The 16563-nt window shown below is 39.0% G+C and overlaps 1 protein-coding gene across 5 annotated transcripts in view; it reads right to left on the reverse strand.

Annotated features, from left to right (window-relative positions):
* Positions 1-16563, reverse strand: part of Pdxdc1 (pyridoxal dependent decarboxylase domain containing 1) — a 57031-nt gene that overhangs the window by 22467 nt on the left and 18001 nt on the right. For all 5 annotated transcript variants that reach the window (XM_087202775.1, XM_004864902.4, XM_013065631.3 and 2 more), the window contains 8 exons: positions 14224-14304; positions 11638-11784; positions 10667-10856; positions 7927-7995; positions 6778-6856; positions 2068-2152; positions 976-1024; positions 625-726 (listed from right to left, as the gene is read on the reverse strand). In XM_087202775.1, coding sequence (XP_087058901.1) covers positions 625-726; positions 976-1024; positions 2068-2152; positions 6778-6856; positions 7927-7995; positions 10667-10856; positions 11638-11784; positions 14224-14304 — 802 coding nt within the window. The remainder of the gene's footprint in view (positions 1-624; positions 727-975; positions 1025-2067; positions 2153-6777; positions 6857-7926; positions 7996-10666; positions 10857-11637; positions 11785-14223; positions 14305-16563) is intronic.

Consider the following 16563-nt stretch of genomic DNA (forward strand, 5'->3'; position numbering starts at 1 on the left):
TAGAACTAAGCTCCTTCAAGCAGCAGCTCTGTGTAGGGTTGCTCTGAGCATTCTCAAATACCTAGTCATTATACTGAGCAAGTCATCAACTGTTCTAGGAATAAATCACTTAACATTCATTTTGCATGTGCCTGTCACTAACCCATCCACTACCAAAACCCTAAGAGATTTGTTTAAAAACATCATGTGACAACCTATTGGACAATGTACATCAGAAGCCCTAAAATACTCCCAAGTCAGCAATCCTACTTCTGGGAACTTATCTAAGGAAATAATTTAAAACTGAGAAATATGTTCATCAACTCATTATTTCAGTAACAAACATTTGAAAACATCTTAAAAGTTCACAAATGGCCATGATTAAATGAATTGTGATACTGAAGTGACAGAATATTAAGTAGGCATAAAACACCACAAAATCCTTCATACACATAGGGAAGTACGGGGTGAATAAATAGAAAAACACATGTAATTCATATATATACCTATATATAAATTAAGTATAAATGAAGTGGAATTAAGTGAAAAAATTCACCCTTTCCTTCATTTCTTTGTATTTTGTCCCTAAAGCCAATAATGACCACATGCCCCTCCCTTTCTCCTCCCCAAGGAGAGTAAGCTCACCAAGGCTGGGTCATCGTGTTTGTACAGCGTCACTGCAGGAACCGCAGGCAAACCCAGCCATGAGCCAGGAGTCAATGTCATGCTATCACATTTAGTTGCAGCCTACCAAAGAGAGAACAGCATTTCATTAGATTATCAGAGTGCAAACCCAGCTCCCTCCTCCATTCACTAAAACTGAAAAACCAAGAAATAAGAGATTTTAAGTTCCTTCTCAGGAACACTGATATTAAAGAATTTTTTTTTTTTTGGTACTGGGGATTGAACTCAAGACCTCGTGCTTGCAAGGCAGGCAGCAGCACTAATGAGCTAAATCCCCGGCCCAACACCAATATTAATAAGTCAGTAACATACCAGCACTGATGAGGAGACATAACCTAGAGCCAATGTTGCCAGATTCACACTGGAAGAAAAAACACCAATCTAAGAACTACAGTAGTTATTTCCTGTTAATTACTAAGTCTGTGCTTTCCCCACATAACGAAAACCATGACTGTGCTACTGCAAAGTGACATGTAAATGTCTTTTAGCTGCGTGATTCTTTTATTGCAGCAACAGATGTGGATTATACAAATTCCGGGAAACGCTTCAAAAAACATTTTTAATAAAAATGTGCTTCAGAGGATAACTCATTTATTTAGTACGATGCGTGCACTACTCCATCTCTTTCACAACTACTACCTTCCAGGCATCATTCTTTTCAGAGACATAAGAAAGGAACCCCCTGGATGATGCAGTGGCAGTGGCACTCTGCCTGCCCTGCATCTCCTCCTCCCTCTTCCCTTAAAGGCGCTCCAGTAGACTTCTCAGAAACTACCCCACTTTCTTCCAACAGACAGAAGCTCTGAACCAAAGAGATTCCATGAACTGTCAGAGGACTCCGTTTCCCTGGCCATGGTGATTGGTTCAACATGAGACTTGCTGGCACTTCTGACCCACTGAACACAAAGTTGGAAAGAAAGATGGAGTTTCTGCAGCTACTATGCCCCAAATAGCACAGGCCCTCCGCAGAGCCAACAAACAGGAAATCAAGCCAAGTGACTGTGACTGGGGGAATGCAGTGGGGAGGACGACAATGAATTCTGGTTGACATTATGGCTAAAGTCAGACCTAACAATCGTCTTTTTAGTTATGTGGGGTACTGGAACCTCTCTTTGCTTTAGCCAGTTTGGATTATTATTTTTTTAATCTGCAACCAAAAGAGCCCTTAGTGAGCAGGGTATGGTGGCACATGCCTGTAATCCCAGCACTCTGAAGGCAAGGTAGGAGGGGCGGCAAAAGTTCAAGGCCAGCCTGGGCTACACAGCAAGACACTCTCAAAGAGCAACAACAATAAAACAAAACCAAACCAAAAACAAAAGAGCCTTTAGTGATAAATGTCACTACATGATGGGCCTGGATGTCCACTCTTCATGAGGACAACACAGAGCCAGCCAATCCACGTACCCCTCCACATGAAGCCATATGCCATACTGCTCACAGAGCTCTCTCAAACGTCCAATCTTGTCTGTGTGCCCGACTGCTGCAGTTCCTACCAGAAAACAAATAGGCAAGAAGATTAAAAGGAACAAATATCTTCTGAATGTTTATGGCATAAGAGATTTTATATACAGTATCTCTCCAGGAGGGAAGTAACATACCCGTTTCGAGAGTCTGTGGACCAAAGTTAATTTCTTTTACAAGTTGATTTACGTAAGCTTTGAAGATATGCAGTCTCCATTATATGTATCTAATTGTTACTGAAATCTTCTATATAGTGACTTTCTATATACTCTTCCTGTTAATTCATGAATACAGTGAAGTCTCCCACCAAGACTGTGGATCTGTTGACTTACACTTGCAGTTTTTTCTTTAGTTTTTCTTTATTTCAAAGATATGTCCCATAAGCATTTCTACTCTTTTAGCAGATTGTCTTTCACCAAACAAAGTTTATTTTATATACTAATACTGCTACAGTATTTTTGTTTTGTTGGTAGTATTTGCCTAGACCAGCAGTGGTGAACCTATGGCACACATGCAGCAGTGGCCTGTTTGCTGTTACTGAAAGCTCTACAAGGTTCATCATCCCTGGGCTACACTATCCTTTCCCATTCCTTTCATCTTTTTTTTTTTGTCATTTTACAGGCTACTGTGATTGAGGTGTGTCCTTTATAAAAATACACAGATGAATTTGTGTATTTTTCCATTCTGAAGCCTGTTTAAACATACTAAACACTTTGAGCCCCTCCTTTGGTAATCTGATTGCATTACAGATTTTGCCGGCAGATCCTTTTTCACACCGAGCTGAAATAAAACTTAGTCATGCATTTTTCCCATTGGTCCTCACTTTCCAGTTAGCAGAATCCCCAACTAGTAAAAGTTCATACCCTCCCCAAGGACCTCCACAACCCAGCTAAAGAAAATGGCTCTTTTGCACTGTCTGTGCCAGGAAAAGGGCTGAAAACTTCCCCTTTATACGTAAGTCTCTCTCAAAGTTTAAAAAATGTCTTAACACATTTAGGTTGGTTGAAATAAGATCAAATGCCAGCACAGTGCCACATGATCCTTCCCTCCAAATCAAGGCCCAAAGTTGTTTAGTGACTGGACCACATTCAGATTCCTTTCCGAATTTTTTGGCCGTCCGCTGACTAACCCGACATGTGCACTCTGGGCACAGCAGTGTAACCACTGACCACCCCTCAGGCACATGCCAGCTGCAGCTCCTTGCATCTAGCAGGTGACTGGATATGGGTGGATTTATTTCCTTATAAACAGACAGCAGAAAAGTCAGGCAGGAAATGGTGGTTTTCTTGCTCGCAATAAGGTGGACAGTTAAGTATTTTCTAATTTTAAATAAATAGCTTTATTGAAGTGTAATTCACAGGCCATAATTCCGCTCATTTAAGTGCATAGTTCAATGAGTTCTGACAAACATAGATAGGGCATAACCACCAATATAATCAAGGTATAGACTATACCTATCATCTCAAAAACTCCTTTATTCCCACTGTAGTCAGTTCTCTTCCTAACTCCTCACTGGCCCCAGACAATTCTATCTGTTTCTGTTAGTACAGTTATCTTTTCTAGAATTTCATTGTTTTGTTTTGCTTAGAGTCTTGCTACATAGTTCAGGCTGGCCTCAACTCTCGGCAATCCTGCCTCAGCCTCCTGAGTGCTAGGATTGCAAGCTTGCGCCACCAAGCTCAGCTAGAATTTCTTACTAAAGGAATTATATATTAAGTTGATTAACTTACTGTGCCTGGCTTTTCATACTTAGCATGTTTTGAAATTCCTCTATGTTGATGTGTAGGTCTACATTGCCCAGGTGAGGCCTGAACTTGTGATCCTCCTGCTTCAGTCTCCCAGAGTGCTGGGACTGTGGGTACACACAGCTGTTTATTGCTGAGTGCTGCATTACATGGATACACCCGTTTCTTTATCCATTCACAGACGAAGGAAAGCTGTGTTGTTTTATTTATGAACATTCTCACATAGGTTTTTGTGTGGAGATATGTTTTCATTTCTCTCTGATAAAATACCAGGAAGTGGAACTGATATATGGTAATTTAATATTTAGCCTTTTTTTTTTTTTCAGGTACCAAGGATCGAACTCAGTACCTTGCGATTTCGAGGCAGGCGTGGTGCCACTGAGCTAAATCCCCAGCCCTATATTTAGCCTTCTGAGGAACTGATGAACTGTTTTCCAGAAGGACGGCAAGATTCTGCAACCCCACCAGCAATCTATTAGAGTTCCAGTTGCAGTGCATACTCACCTGCATTTGGCACTGCTATTATTTTCTGCATTCTAACAGATACCTCATTGTATGTTTTTTGTTTGTTTTGGGTGTGTGTGTGTGTGTGTGTGTGGTGCTGGGGATCAAACCCAGATACCTCATTGTATGTTTTTTGTTTTGGGTGTGTGTGTGTGTGGTGCTGGGGATCAAACCCAGAGCCTTCTGCATGTGAGATAAACACTGTCACTGGGTGACATCCCCAGCCCTCATTGGTTTTAAACTGCATTTTTCTAATGACTAAAGATGTTAAGCATCTTTTCAAGTATTTATATACTTACATTTTCTTTGGTGAGGTGTCTGTTCAACTCTTCACTTTAATAAACTGTATCAGCTGTCTTGAGTTTAAGAGTTCCTTACATATTTTGAAATATTTTCAGAAAAATGTATTGCAAATATTTCTTCCAGTCTCTAGCTTGCTTTTGGTTTTTTTGCGTTTTTTTGGTACCGGGGATTGAACTCGGGTCCTTGCACTTGTGCAGCAGGCGGCGAAACCACTGAGCTAAATCCCTGGCCTGCTTTTTGTTTTCTTAATAGGGTCTCTCAAACAGCAAAAGGTTTTTTTTATGTTGTTTTGTTTTGGTGCTGGGAACCGAATTCAGAGCCTTGCATATACTAAGCACATGCTCTACCACTGAGCTATATATCCACAGCCATGCAGTTAATTTCTGATAAAAGTCTATCAAAACTGCTTTTTGTCTTAAATTTTTGCCTAACACCCAAGATCACAACGATCTTTTCCTCTATTTTCTTCTAGAAGTTTTGTTACCTTAGTTCTTATGTTTAGGTCTATGAATCATCCATAGTTATTTCCAGACATACAGACAGACAGACACGAAGGTTCAATGTTTTTCTATATGGATATCCACTTGTTTCAAAACCACTGGTAGAAAAGGCTACCGGACTATTGTTCCTCCCTTCAATTATGTTGATATCACTGTTAAAAATTAAATGATTAGCCGGGCATGGTGGCACATGCCTGTAATCCCTGCACTCCTGGGCAACCTAGTGAGACCCTGTCTCAAATTAAATAATAAAAATGAGCTGGGCCAGGGATTTAGCTCAGTGGTTCTGCCGCCTGCTGCACAAGTGCAAGGACCCAAGTTCAATCCCTGGTACCAAAAAAAAAAAAAAAAAAAAAAAAAAAAAAGAGCTGAGAATGTAGTTTAATGTGAAGGCCCTCAGTTCAATCCACAGTACAGCCACCGAAAAAAAGTGACCAAATACATCACATAAGTATTTCTGAACTCTATTCTCTTCATTTAATCTCAGTTTTGATTATTTGTAGTTTTGTATTTATGTGTATTTATGTGTGCGTGTGCTGGGACCTGAACCCATGGCCTCACACATGCTGAGTGTGAGTTCTACCACTGAAGATACTCTCAACTACTCCCCGAAGCTTTATAGAAGTCTTAACATTAGATAGGGTAAGTCATCAAAATCTGTTCTTTTTCAATATTATTTTGGTTATTCTTAGTTCCTCTGCATTTCCGTGACTGGTTTAGAATCAACTTACCAATGTCTGTAAGAAACTGCAGCTTCCTGAGATTCTGACAGGGACTAAATTGAATCTATAGATTGGTCTGGGGGGAACTGACTCAACGTTAATGACCCACACATGATGTATCAGTCCATCCGAGTCTTCTCGAATTTCTTTCAGGAATATTCTACAATTTTCAATGTACAGATTCTGTGTGTACTTTGGTAACTATAAAACTTTTTCATGTTTTTTATGCTATTATAAATGATATTTTACATTTTATTTCCACTTGCGCTTGCTAGTAGGCAAAAATCCAGCAAGCCTGCTAGGTTTACTAATTAGTTTCAGTAGCTTTTCCTTTAGCTTCCTCAGAACTTTCTACCTATACAATCATCAATAAAGATACTTTTACTTCTTTTCTAATCTGAATATGATCTAATTATTTTTCCTGCCTTACTGTACCATCTAGGACTTCAAGTACAGTGTTGAATTCAAGTACCTTCAATATAATAAACAGCAGAAAGCGGAAGTTGACATGCTATCTACAAGGTAAATGTTCAGGAGTAGCTCAGTGGTACAGCACTTGCTAAGTATGTGCTAGGCCCTAGGTCCAAACACCAGCACAGGGTTAGGAGTATGACATTTCAAAATTCAATTTAGAAAGGAGAAAGGAAGTATGTAAGAGAAGCATTTACAACCTAAATGAAAAAATACACAAAATAATTCTCAAAATAAATCAATAGCTGAAAAATCTAAATAGCTAACTTTTAATATTATAGTTCTAGCTACCATGTGGATAGACTACCTTAAACACGGAACACCCAAACATTTCTTCAGATTTGGTATTTTTTGGCTAAGCACTCCCCTCATACATCCAAATCGAAGATTCAGATTCATGATACCTACCAGCATTTGCAACAAGTAACAAGGGCAGTCTTCCTCTTTCTATATCATCTTTAATCAGTTTCTCCAGGAAGGCAACATCCTGAAACAAAACAAAACAAAAATAAAACCTCACAAAAACATGAAGCAAACAGCTAAAAGTTATACAATAAAAAATAATGACTTCCAAAAAACCACATGACTCTCAGCATTAATCACTCAAGTCAATTTTTATTCTTGACCATTTGTTTTCCCTAACACTAGATATGAAAATCAAAATTTTCCTTAAAGACTAATGAGAAAAATTAGTTAAATGAGAAAAAGGTAAGAAATGTACTGCTGGGTGTGGCGGCACATGCCTGTAATTCCAGCACTTGGGAGGCTGAGGCAGGAGGACTACCATGAGTTCGAGGCCAGCCTAGACTACATAGTGAGTTCAAGGTCAGTCTGAACTACACAGCAGAAAAAATAAAAAAAAGATTTGAAAAATAAATAAGTATACATATGCAGGCCCAGTTATTTCTCTAGTTTTAAATATTTACATTTAATGAAAATGTTTTCTCAATCTCCTCAAAAAAACAGCCAAGAAAGTATCTATATTGATACTGATGTACCTAAATTAAAAATGAAACTACCTTGAAAAAAGAATACAGATGTGTGGGATTTATTCCTTTTCCTCTGGCTTCAATACACAGAAATTTATCACTTGTATGTCTAAAAATAAGAATAGCTCAATCCCAACATTACAAAAAACTTCAATTTCAAAATCTGCCATTCATAACTACAAGCCATAATAATAACTACTTAAAAGTATTAGCTTTAGGAGGAATTTCTGGTGCTTAGTTGGCTGCCATGTTTCTACTGGGAGAATGATCGGGCTGGGTAGTGTGTGCTTACCATGCGTGATGCTCTGGATTCACTACTCCGCCCCTCCCCCGAAAAAAAGAAAAGAAGCAGGTGACAATGATTGTAAGATTCCTTAAGAGCCAGGTGTTCCTGACCTATATATCAGCCCGCCTTACGGACATTCAAACATAGAAACAACAGAAAGACTGAAGCAGCAAATGAAAGCTAGTAGTATGTGGAAGCCAGCAAACAGAACTTCAGTTGAAAAGACGGCATAGTTTCAAAACACAATTTCATATTATTTTATAAATCAAAAGGAGAACTCACCATCTGATGCTGGGACCCAAACATAGTGTTACAGGGCACACGACACAAGCATGGGAAGGGCAAACCAAGCTGCAAGAACAAACACTCGCCTTTAGAAGGAAGATTTTTATCCCCTCTCACAACTGTGAAACACCCAGGGTCTAAGACAACACACAATTATTCTTTCAAAACAAAATCTCAGTAGGGTGTGGTGGTGCATGCCTGTACTCTCAGCGCTTCAGATGCTGAGGCAGGAGGGTTGCTGCAAGTTTGAGGCCAGCCTGGGCTACACAGCGAGTCAAGGCCAGCCTAAACTACACAGCAAGATCCTGTCTCAAAACAAAACAAAACAAAACAAAACAAAAAACTCTCCCCTTAGGAATTAATGTTAATATTATGAATATATGTTAAAGTAATTTGGAAAGTCATAACAATAAAAGTGAATTTCCAAGTGCCTTACAAGAGGATACAATGTAAAATTTTCTAAAATAGTCAAGCAATACACCAAAAAGCAAAAACACTTTTCCAAAGAAACTCTGAGTGCAGAGCATTTTGGAGGATAATTTAGGATTCCTCCTCCAAGCATTTCTGGTAAATAACACTGGCTAAAGGCATGTGAAGAACAATATCTTATTTATGGGTCCACCCACTCCTAAAAAGAAATATGTATTAGCAGATGTACATTTTTTACAGAAACAAAGTCAGTGTTATGGTGACAGTTATTGTCAAATTAATTTTATATTCTTCATTTTTAGCTTCCAAATCCTTGAGGAATGTCTAGTTTTAGAATTATAAAGTTGTAGTATACTGTTTTGTAAAACTAAGACTTGGTAGCATTTAAAGGCCCAAAAGTTAGTAAGTACTTTATTCACACATTTTTCCCCTTAAAGGATTTCTTTTTAAAGCAGCAATGGGGCTTGAACCCAGGGCCTTACACATGTTAGGCAAGTGGCTCTGTCACTGGGCTACACATATCCCCAACCCTAGGATTTTTTAAAAGGTTACAAAAGAGATACCAAGTAAAACAAATCACTGAAAACTAGACTTTATAGGTCATTAATCCTACACTGTTAACAGTTTAGTATATAAACTTTCAGGCATTTTCTAGATAAAAATATATTTACAGATAAATCTATTTCTTGGGTATTAAAATAGGTATATAAACACATACATACTTTTTTTTTTGAGACAGGGTCTCGCTATGTAGTTCAGGCTGGCCTCAAACTCTTGGAGGTCCTCCTGCCTCAGCCTCCCAAGTGCTGGGATCACAGGTGTGTGCCACCATGTCCAGCAAAAAATGTACACACTTTTAAAAACATGAATGCAACCACCACACAATCATTAGTCTGCCACTTGCTTTTCTCAGTTAACAAAATACTCTTACAGCTGTTTTGATGATTAGATTACTATTCTAAGTCAGCTTCAGATCCACAGGAGCCTAGTTTTCTGAAGGTACGCAACTAATTTGTATCCTGTCTCTACAAAAAACACAGAACTCCCACTCTGGGAAAAGGTGGCAGGAGGATCAAAAGTTCAATCCCAGACTGAGCAAATTTGCAAATTATTGAGAACCTGTCTCAAAATAAAAAATGAAAAGGGCTGGGCATGTAGATCATTGTGAAGGCTTTGGGTTCAATCCCCACAACAAACAAAAACCACTTCCCACTTTGTATAACCTCAAAAAGAGGACAATCTCTTGTGATCAGTCTTTGTAGCTCAAAATCAGCTGAATTTCTTCTGTTCATCTCCAAGTGCCTTCACATCACATCTCATATCAACCCTCAAATCCTACGGGTTTTATGTTCAACATTCCTGGTCAAGAGGTTAACAATTTCTTATCTCAAGGAAGTTCCCTCCAGTTGGGTCACATGCAATCACGAACTTTAAACATGGTAATGCCCATTGATCTAGTAATTCCAGATTACCTCTGAAAACCTATCAACAGAATAAAACTCCAAATTTAGACAAAACTTTTTTTTTTTAAGAGAGGGTTTTGCTAAATAGCCCAGACTGGCCTTGAACTTGCAGTCCTCCTCCCTCAGCCTCCCAAGTGCTGAAATTACAGGCATGCGCCCCAACATCAAGCCAGACAAAGCTTTAAGTACAAAGATGTCCGTAACAGCACTGCAGAGAGCATTACCTGAAGGTGGTCACAGAAACCAAGGGACTGGAAATACTCCAATTGTCCAAAGGGGAAACAATTACATTACTATTTATTCACATGAGGAATTATCATAAACATATTAAAAATATCTTTATTTACTTGAATTCTTGAAAGATGATATAGTACTTCTGTTACAGCAGGAAGTTTTTAAAAAAGCCGTATACAACTATGTAACAACACACACACTTTGACTACTGTCTGGAAAAAAAGATAAAATACTCACCTTGGTTGCCTCTAGGCAATCAAAAAAGTATAAACTATCATACATTATTTCTGAATTCAATAATGCCAGATTTTTAAAATAACAAAATAAACATACAAGAGGACCATCTTTCTTTCAACTTGAAAACAATGCCAACTAAAGAAATGTGTCTGTAACTTTCAAAGTTACTCAGCTACTCAGGAAGCTGAGGCAGAAAGATTGCTTGAGCTCAGGAATTCAGAGCCAGCCTGGGCAACATAGTGAGCCCCCATCTCAAAGAAAACAAAAGTGAAAACAGAAGGAAAAATGGAAATGAAGCTTTTGTACATAGAGAGGGGAGGGGGCTTGAAGGGGAAATGGGATAAAATTTTTAAAAAAGAGAGAGAGAAAATTACCTGGTTACAAAGGTACTGGCCCAGGCCAGGTCTAGCAGCAGCACTAAGATAGACAACAGGCTTTTTGTTATATAACACGTTGAATCCATCTACTACAAAGTCTTCATATCGAGAATGAATGGCAAGCCTACAGATCTTGGCAAGTCCTTCTCTTTCTTCTTCATGGAAATAAGCACAGCCATTTTCATACCTGTTAAGAGACACTTACTTATTAATGTTCTATTTCTGATTAATTCTGATTTATAATCATACAATCATGGAGCAATTCTTCTGTCCAGCTAGACATTTTCACCTAGGTCAAGCAGAGAGGATAGGAATGTGGAACACCCCCATTTAGATGGCTGACAACTCCTACAGCTGGAGGTTATAAAGAAGAGAGGCAATGACCTTTCTTGCATGCCTACTCTAGAAAAAGCAGAAAGTACAGAAAACAAGTAGAGATTAGGAATCCTCTGGACACAAAAAGCTTGAAGATCCCAGTTCTGGCTGATGAGGGCAGCACTGGAAATGCAGGCATGACTGTCAGCAGTTTCGGTCCTAAAACATCCACACTAAATAAAGCTGCCAAAAATGCTAGTTGGGCTAATTTTTGGGTTTATTACAATCTACTTGGGGCTTTTATTCCCCTCCCAGAGGAAGGATAATACAATGAAAGTATTTGATTCAAATCACTGCTCTATTAACACGTGGGAATCAGGAGGATAACCAAAAGTAAACGGTGACACTATTGAACACACGTCTTATAGTCCCAGCTTTCTACATGTATTAATCCATTAGCTCATTTAATCTACATAATAATTCCAGGAAATACACGAATGCTCTCTCCTTTTAACAGATGATAAAACTGAGGCACGGGGAAGTTAAGCAACCCTTCCGAGTGGTATATTTGAGCCCACTATAGCTCCAGAAAAAAGATCCCTGTATTTGACTCATAAATAATTTTTGCTGGAAAGTAAAACTCATGCCTTTACCTGAAAATTCTGCACAGCCATAAGGTAGCATCTGAAAGTATCCTGGTTGTAAGCTTTCTCAGTCTCTCTTTGTCCAGAGTTGAAATATAAGCTCCCAGACTATGCCCCAACAAAGCCATGTGACCTTGTTCGCCAATATTCTGGATTCTGTTAATAAAAATTCATTAGGTTAAAAAAAGTGTTGAGTCAAAGAATAAAAAACAGAACTTAAGAGACACAGTGTTCCACAGAAATCTGGCAGACTTGAAATCCACTTAATGTCTCAGAAGTTTCACAGAAATTCGGCTAAATTCAGAAAATCCAATGCATATAAGGGTACTGAAAGTTTAGAAGGAATATAGTGTTAAAATCTGAATCCTCATGGTACACCTAAAAAGTACCAATAAAAGGATATACAAAAAAATTTTTTTGAATACTCAGAGATTAATATCCTTCTTTTTGAAAAGAAGATTTATTTGTAGCTTTTGGGAAAGAAGTATTCTCAATCTTAAAGTCTTCAAGTGAAAAAATAAATATCTCTTATTGAGCACATACAAACTACTTTTGAATAATTTCCTCTTAAAATATTTTAAAAATTAAATACCAGCTTTAAGAAGTACAGAGGAGGGCCTGGGGGGCTAAAGCTCAGTGGCAGAGCATTTGTCTACCGCACACTGGGCCCTCAGTTCTAATCCTTGAATTTAAAACAAAACAAAAATATATAGAGGGTATAACTAAGATAAAATGAGTAGAAAACACTTCTTACAAAATTACTAAAGATAAATTTCTGGCATTAGATATATTGAAAATAATACAGCATACTCAAGGAGAGTTAGGTACTTTTTTGTTTTATATTTAACAATGTTTTATATTTATATTTGTTTTATATTTAAAATGGATGGGTCAATTTCCCTTATAAAGAGTAACTATAAATACAAGAAATAAGTTACAACTATTAACTGTAAACAATGAGAAAAAGACAAAGAACCAAACAGGGTAACAAGCAAAAGACAGTTCACAAAATGGGAAATATAAATACTGTCAGTCTTAAAATATACAAAAAGACACTTAACCTGGTTCAAAAGAAAAAGTAATTTTAAATTATGCTGAAATATCTCACCAGAACATTGTTTTTCACTTGTTGAAGATCCTTAAGTTTGATAACACCATTGCAGGCAAAGGTATGGGAAATGAAGTATTCTCATATATTGCTAGTGGGACTGTGAACTGGCATAACTGCAAGGAGGAAAATTTAGCACTATCTATTGAAATTCCAAATGCACATACTACCTTACCCCCTATTTATACTTCTAAGATTTCACCTTCCAGACATTTGCCTCTGTAAGAAATTACACATGTCCAGAGTGCTAATATCTCAGCACTCTGGGAGGCTGAGGCAGGAAGATCACAAGTTTGAGTCCAGACTGGGTAAATTAGTAACTTTGTGAGACCTTGTCTCAAAAAAAAAAGCTGGAGATGTAGCTCAATGCAAAGGCCCTGGGTTCAGTCCCCACTATCAAAAGAAGGGGAGGGGAGGGGACAGGAGGGGAAGGAGAAGCAGGGGGGAGGGGGAAGGGGGAGGGAGGGGAGGGGGGAGGAAGAGGAGGGGAGAAGAGAGCAGATAGGAGAGAGAGGAGGAGAACAAATGATACATGTCCAAAGTCATTAGCTGCAGCATAGTTTTTTCCCGTAAAACATGAACAGGAGACTAGTTAAATAAAATACAGTTCAATCATTCCAAGTAAAACTAAATACCTCTCAAAGATAAAGCTCCTTTTATACTGATAGGCAAAGAAACTCCAAGACATGCTGGGAAAAAAGCAGGGTGCCGACCGTGGGCATATTATTTATGTTTTGGAGAGGGGGGGATGGGGACATTCTGCTTGTGTATGCACACATGAAATAGCTGGGGAAGGAAGCATATTTAAGAAACTGGTAATTCTGTACCTCTAGAGAAAAGAGGTAGGGAAGCAGGGGTACAAAGGAAAATTGTCTTTGGACACCCTTTTTATCTACTGAATTTTGAAAAAGGAGACCATATTATTACAAAAATTTGAAATATTAAAGACAAGATGAAATTAGATAGCTAAGTAGATGAATAAATAACTTAACTGGATGATTCCCAGACAATGTAGACTGTCACCAAGCAAACTGCAGCAATTCTAGCAAGCAGAAGGGGAAAAGCACAAACTTACTTTCCAGTCCTTCTGGTGGCCCCTTTTGGTAGGACCTCATACCACAAAAACTACAGGATCTAATTTAATTTACTTATTTATTGAAATATTTTTTCTGACATAGGGTCTCATTATATAGTTCAGGCGGGCCTTGAACTCATGGCAATCCTCATGCCTCAGCCTCCTGTGCAGTCGTATTACAGTTGTGTATCAATATGCCTGGCCTAATTTTAGTAAATGTCTTCCTTTTGCAAAATATATTACCTAAAATACATAAATTATTTCTGAAAAGAGGAAGTATTATCTTGGTATGACATGTAACTCTTAATGCAATACAATTTCTTATTAGAGTCACTTGTCAGAATGGAATTGCTACTGAAAGCAAGAATGAGGACTTTCACAGACAGGGGAGCTGCCAGCCACCCTTCATTACCGGGCACTCTGGGGTTCCTCATCGTCATCTCCGTGCATCAGATTCTGGACCAGCTGCAGGATGCTCACCATATCTTGTCCACTGCAGAATAAAAAGAGCTGATGGGCTGGAGGAAAAAATGTATGCATACAGACTCATGTCTGCACACATACCTCCCCCCACTCCACCCCAACTGTTTCTCTCATCCAGATCACCTGTTGTGTTTTGACTTGTTTTTGAGTATCTACATGATAAAGGAGGTAAGATACTTAAAAAAATAAACCTCAAATTAAACTGAATTCTGATTGCCTTACTTGCAATTAACTCTTCTATCTAAATGCGAGTTTGGTTTTTAAAAACTTCACCAGCAATATATTTTTTTTTTTGTACTGGGGGTCAAACTTGGGACCTTGTGCTTTCGGGGCAGGCAGGGGAACCACTGAGCTAAATCCCCAGCCCCTCCAGCAATATTTCTATACCGGCCCATTTGAATTTTGGAGTAGAAATAGAGAATATTTAGTAAGAGTTTTAGAAAAGTCAAAAGTCCTTATAAGACATAGAAGGCCTCAGCACAGTGGTGCGCTGTGCCCATAATCCCAGCTATTCAGGAAGCTGAGGCAGAAGGATCTCAAGTTTGAGGCCAGGAAACTTAGTGAGATGCTATCTCAAAATAAAAAAGTTCTAGGGATGTAGCTCAGTACTAGAGCATTTGCCTCACACAGGTTCAATCCCAAGTGCGCATGCGGGTGTGCACACACACACACACACACACACACTCAAATGCTGGAAGGTCACAAAAACAGCAAGAATATTCTCATGCTACTGGTACATCTTGTTTTATTCCATCTAGGAGGCTTGTCTACTTGCACTGCCTTAAACATGTACTTCATTATTACAAACTCTTTCCCAAGCTGGGAAACTTGAGATCCATTTAGAATGTAAACAGATTTGTTTCTATCCAACATGTTACCAACTGCTTATCACACAAGGAGGCATAAAATTATGAGAATTCAAATGGCTGAAGTAGTAAGCAACAGCAAGGCAACTTGTTATGTACTAATGTAAAAATGTTACTTCTACTAATAAGAAAATGACTAATAAAAATGTCCTCTTTCAAAAGAGAAGTACTGTCAAAACAATGCTAAAAACCCACTGTGGTGGACTGACTAATGGTCAACTTATAATGCCCAGCTGAACTGAATCATTGTGGTCTGGGTGTGAAAGGTCCATCTGAAGATTGTTACCAATAGCATAAAAAGAGAACTAGAGGGGAAGATCTTAGCATGTTGATTTGCTAGGAGAACCTTGCTGCGGATAGTTTTTCCGATGCAAACTAGGATGATCTCATCAGAGAAGCTCGGCCCACTATTTCTGGGAATGGTTGCTATTTTCATCAGGGGAGCTCTAATCTTCACCGTGAGCATCACTTCCTGGCTCTAATGTGGATCCCTCAGCTTGGTGGCACAAATCCTTCATCTCACCAGCGTAGATTTTCTGGCTTCCACCACTGGCCTTTGGGCCTTCCAGGTGCAGATCCTTAATACAGACAAGCATGAGACACTGCTGTGGGCTCTAGGCCACTGGCTGGACTCGAGGAGGACATTGCCTTGGACTCTAGGACGTCAGCTGGACTTGTGTGGGAAACTGCTGGGATCCAGGCCCTCAGCTGAATCCTTTGGGCTTCTAGTGTGCAGTTAATCTCTTGCACTCCTTTGCATAATTATCATAAAATAACCTTATAAGTTATGTGTCCGGTATTTAATGTATTCCCTTGCTGAATCCTTCTGACTATAACACCCACCTTCCCCAAGGTGCTTACCTTCAAAGGAGAGGGAGCCCCTCAGTCACTGTAGCGATTAGGGCAGGGAGGAAGGCTTGAGGCACACTGAGGTGCTGGCCTCTCGACCTTGAATGAGCTACCCCAAGCTGCTAAGCCCTCACATTATAGAATGGTGAGGACAAAACCAGACAGTGCCTGGGAAGCACTTAACCCTATGCCTGGCCTGTTAGTGGTCTCAAATGCTTGACACTAGCAGTAAGTGTGAATACTCCTACTGGTTTTTTAGTATATGTGCTGCCGAAGCAAGCACTCCTACTGGTTTTAATGTACTGCCATTCTGAGAATTATACATGTTCTTGGGAGTATCTCTTCCAGGGAAACTTCTGTGGAATTAGAAGAAAAAACAAAACTTAAACTATTTCTTCTCTTTAAGGAGATCTATAGGATTTGCTTCCTACGTTGAGCATTGAGCCACAGAAAGCAATTCACACCTAGAGGGCTTTATTGTTTTTCTGAGGCAAGGTCTTGCTATGTAGTCAAAACTTGCCTTGAACTTACTATAGAGGCCTCCTGCCTCTTCC

This window comes from Heterocephalus glaber, unplaced genomic scaffold, assembly GCF_053883595.1.
Source record: "Heterocephalus glaber isolate CG9 unplaced genomic scaffold, H.glaber_assembly_v1.0 deba00001781, whole genome shotgun sequence".
Classification (NCBI taxonomy): domain Eukaryota; kingdom Metazoa; phylum Chordata; class Mammalia; order Rodentia; family Bathyergidae; genus Heterocephalus; species Heterocephalus glaber.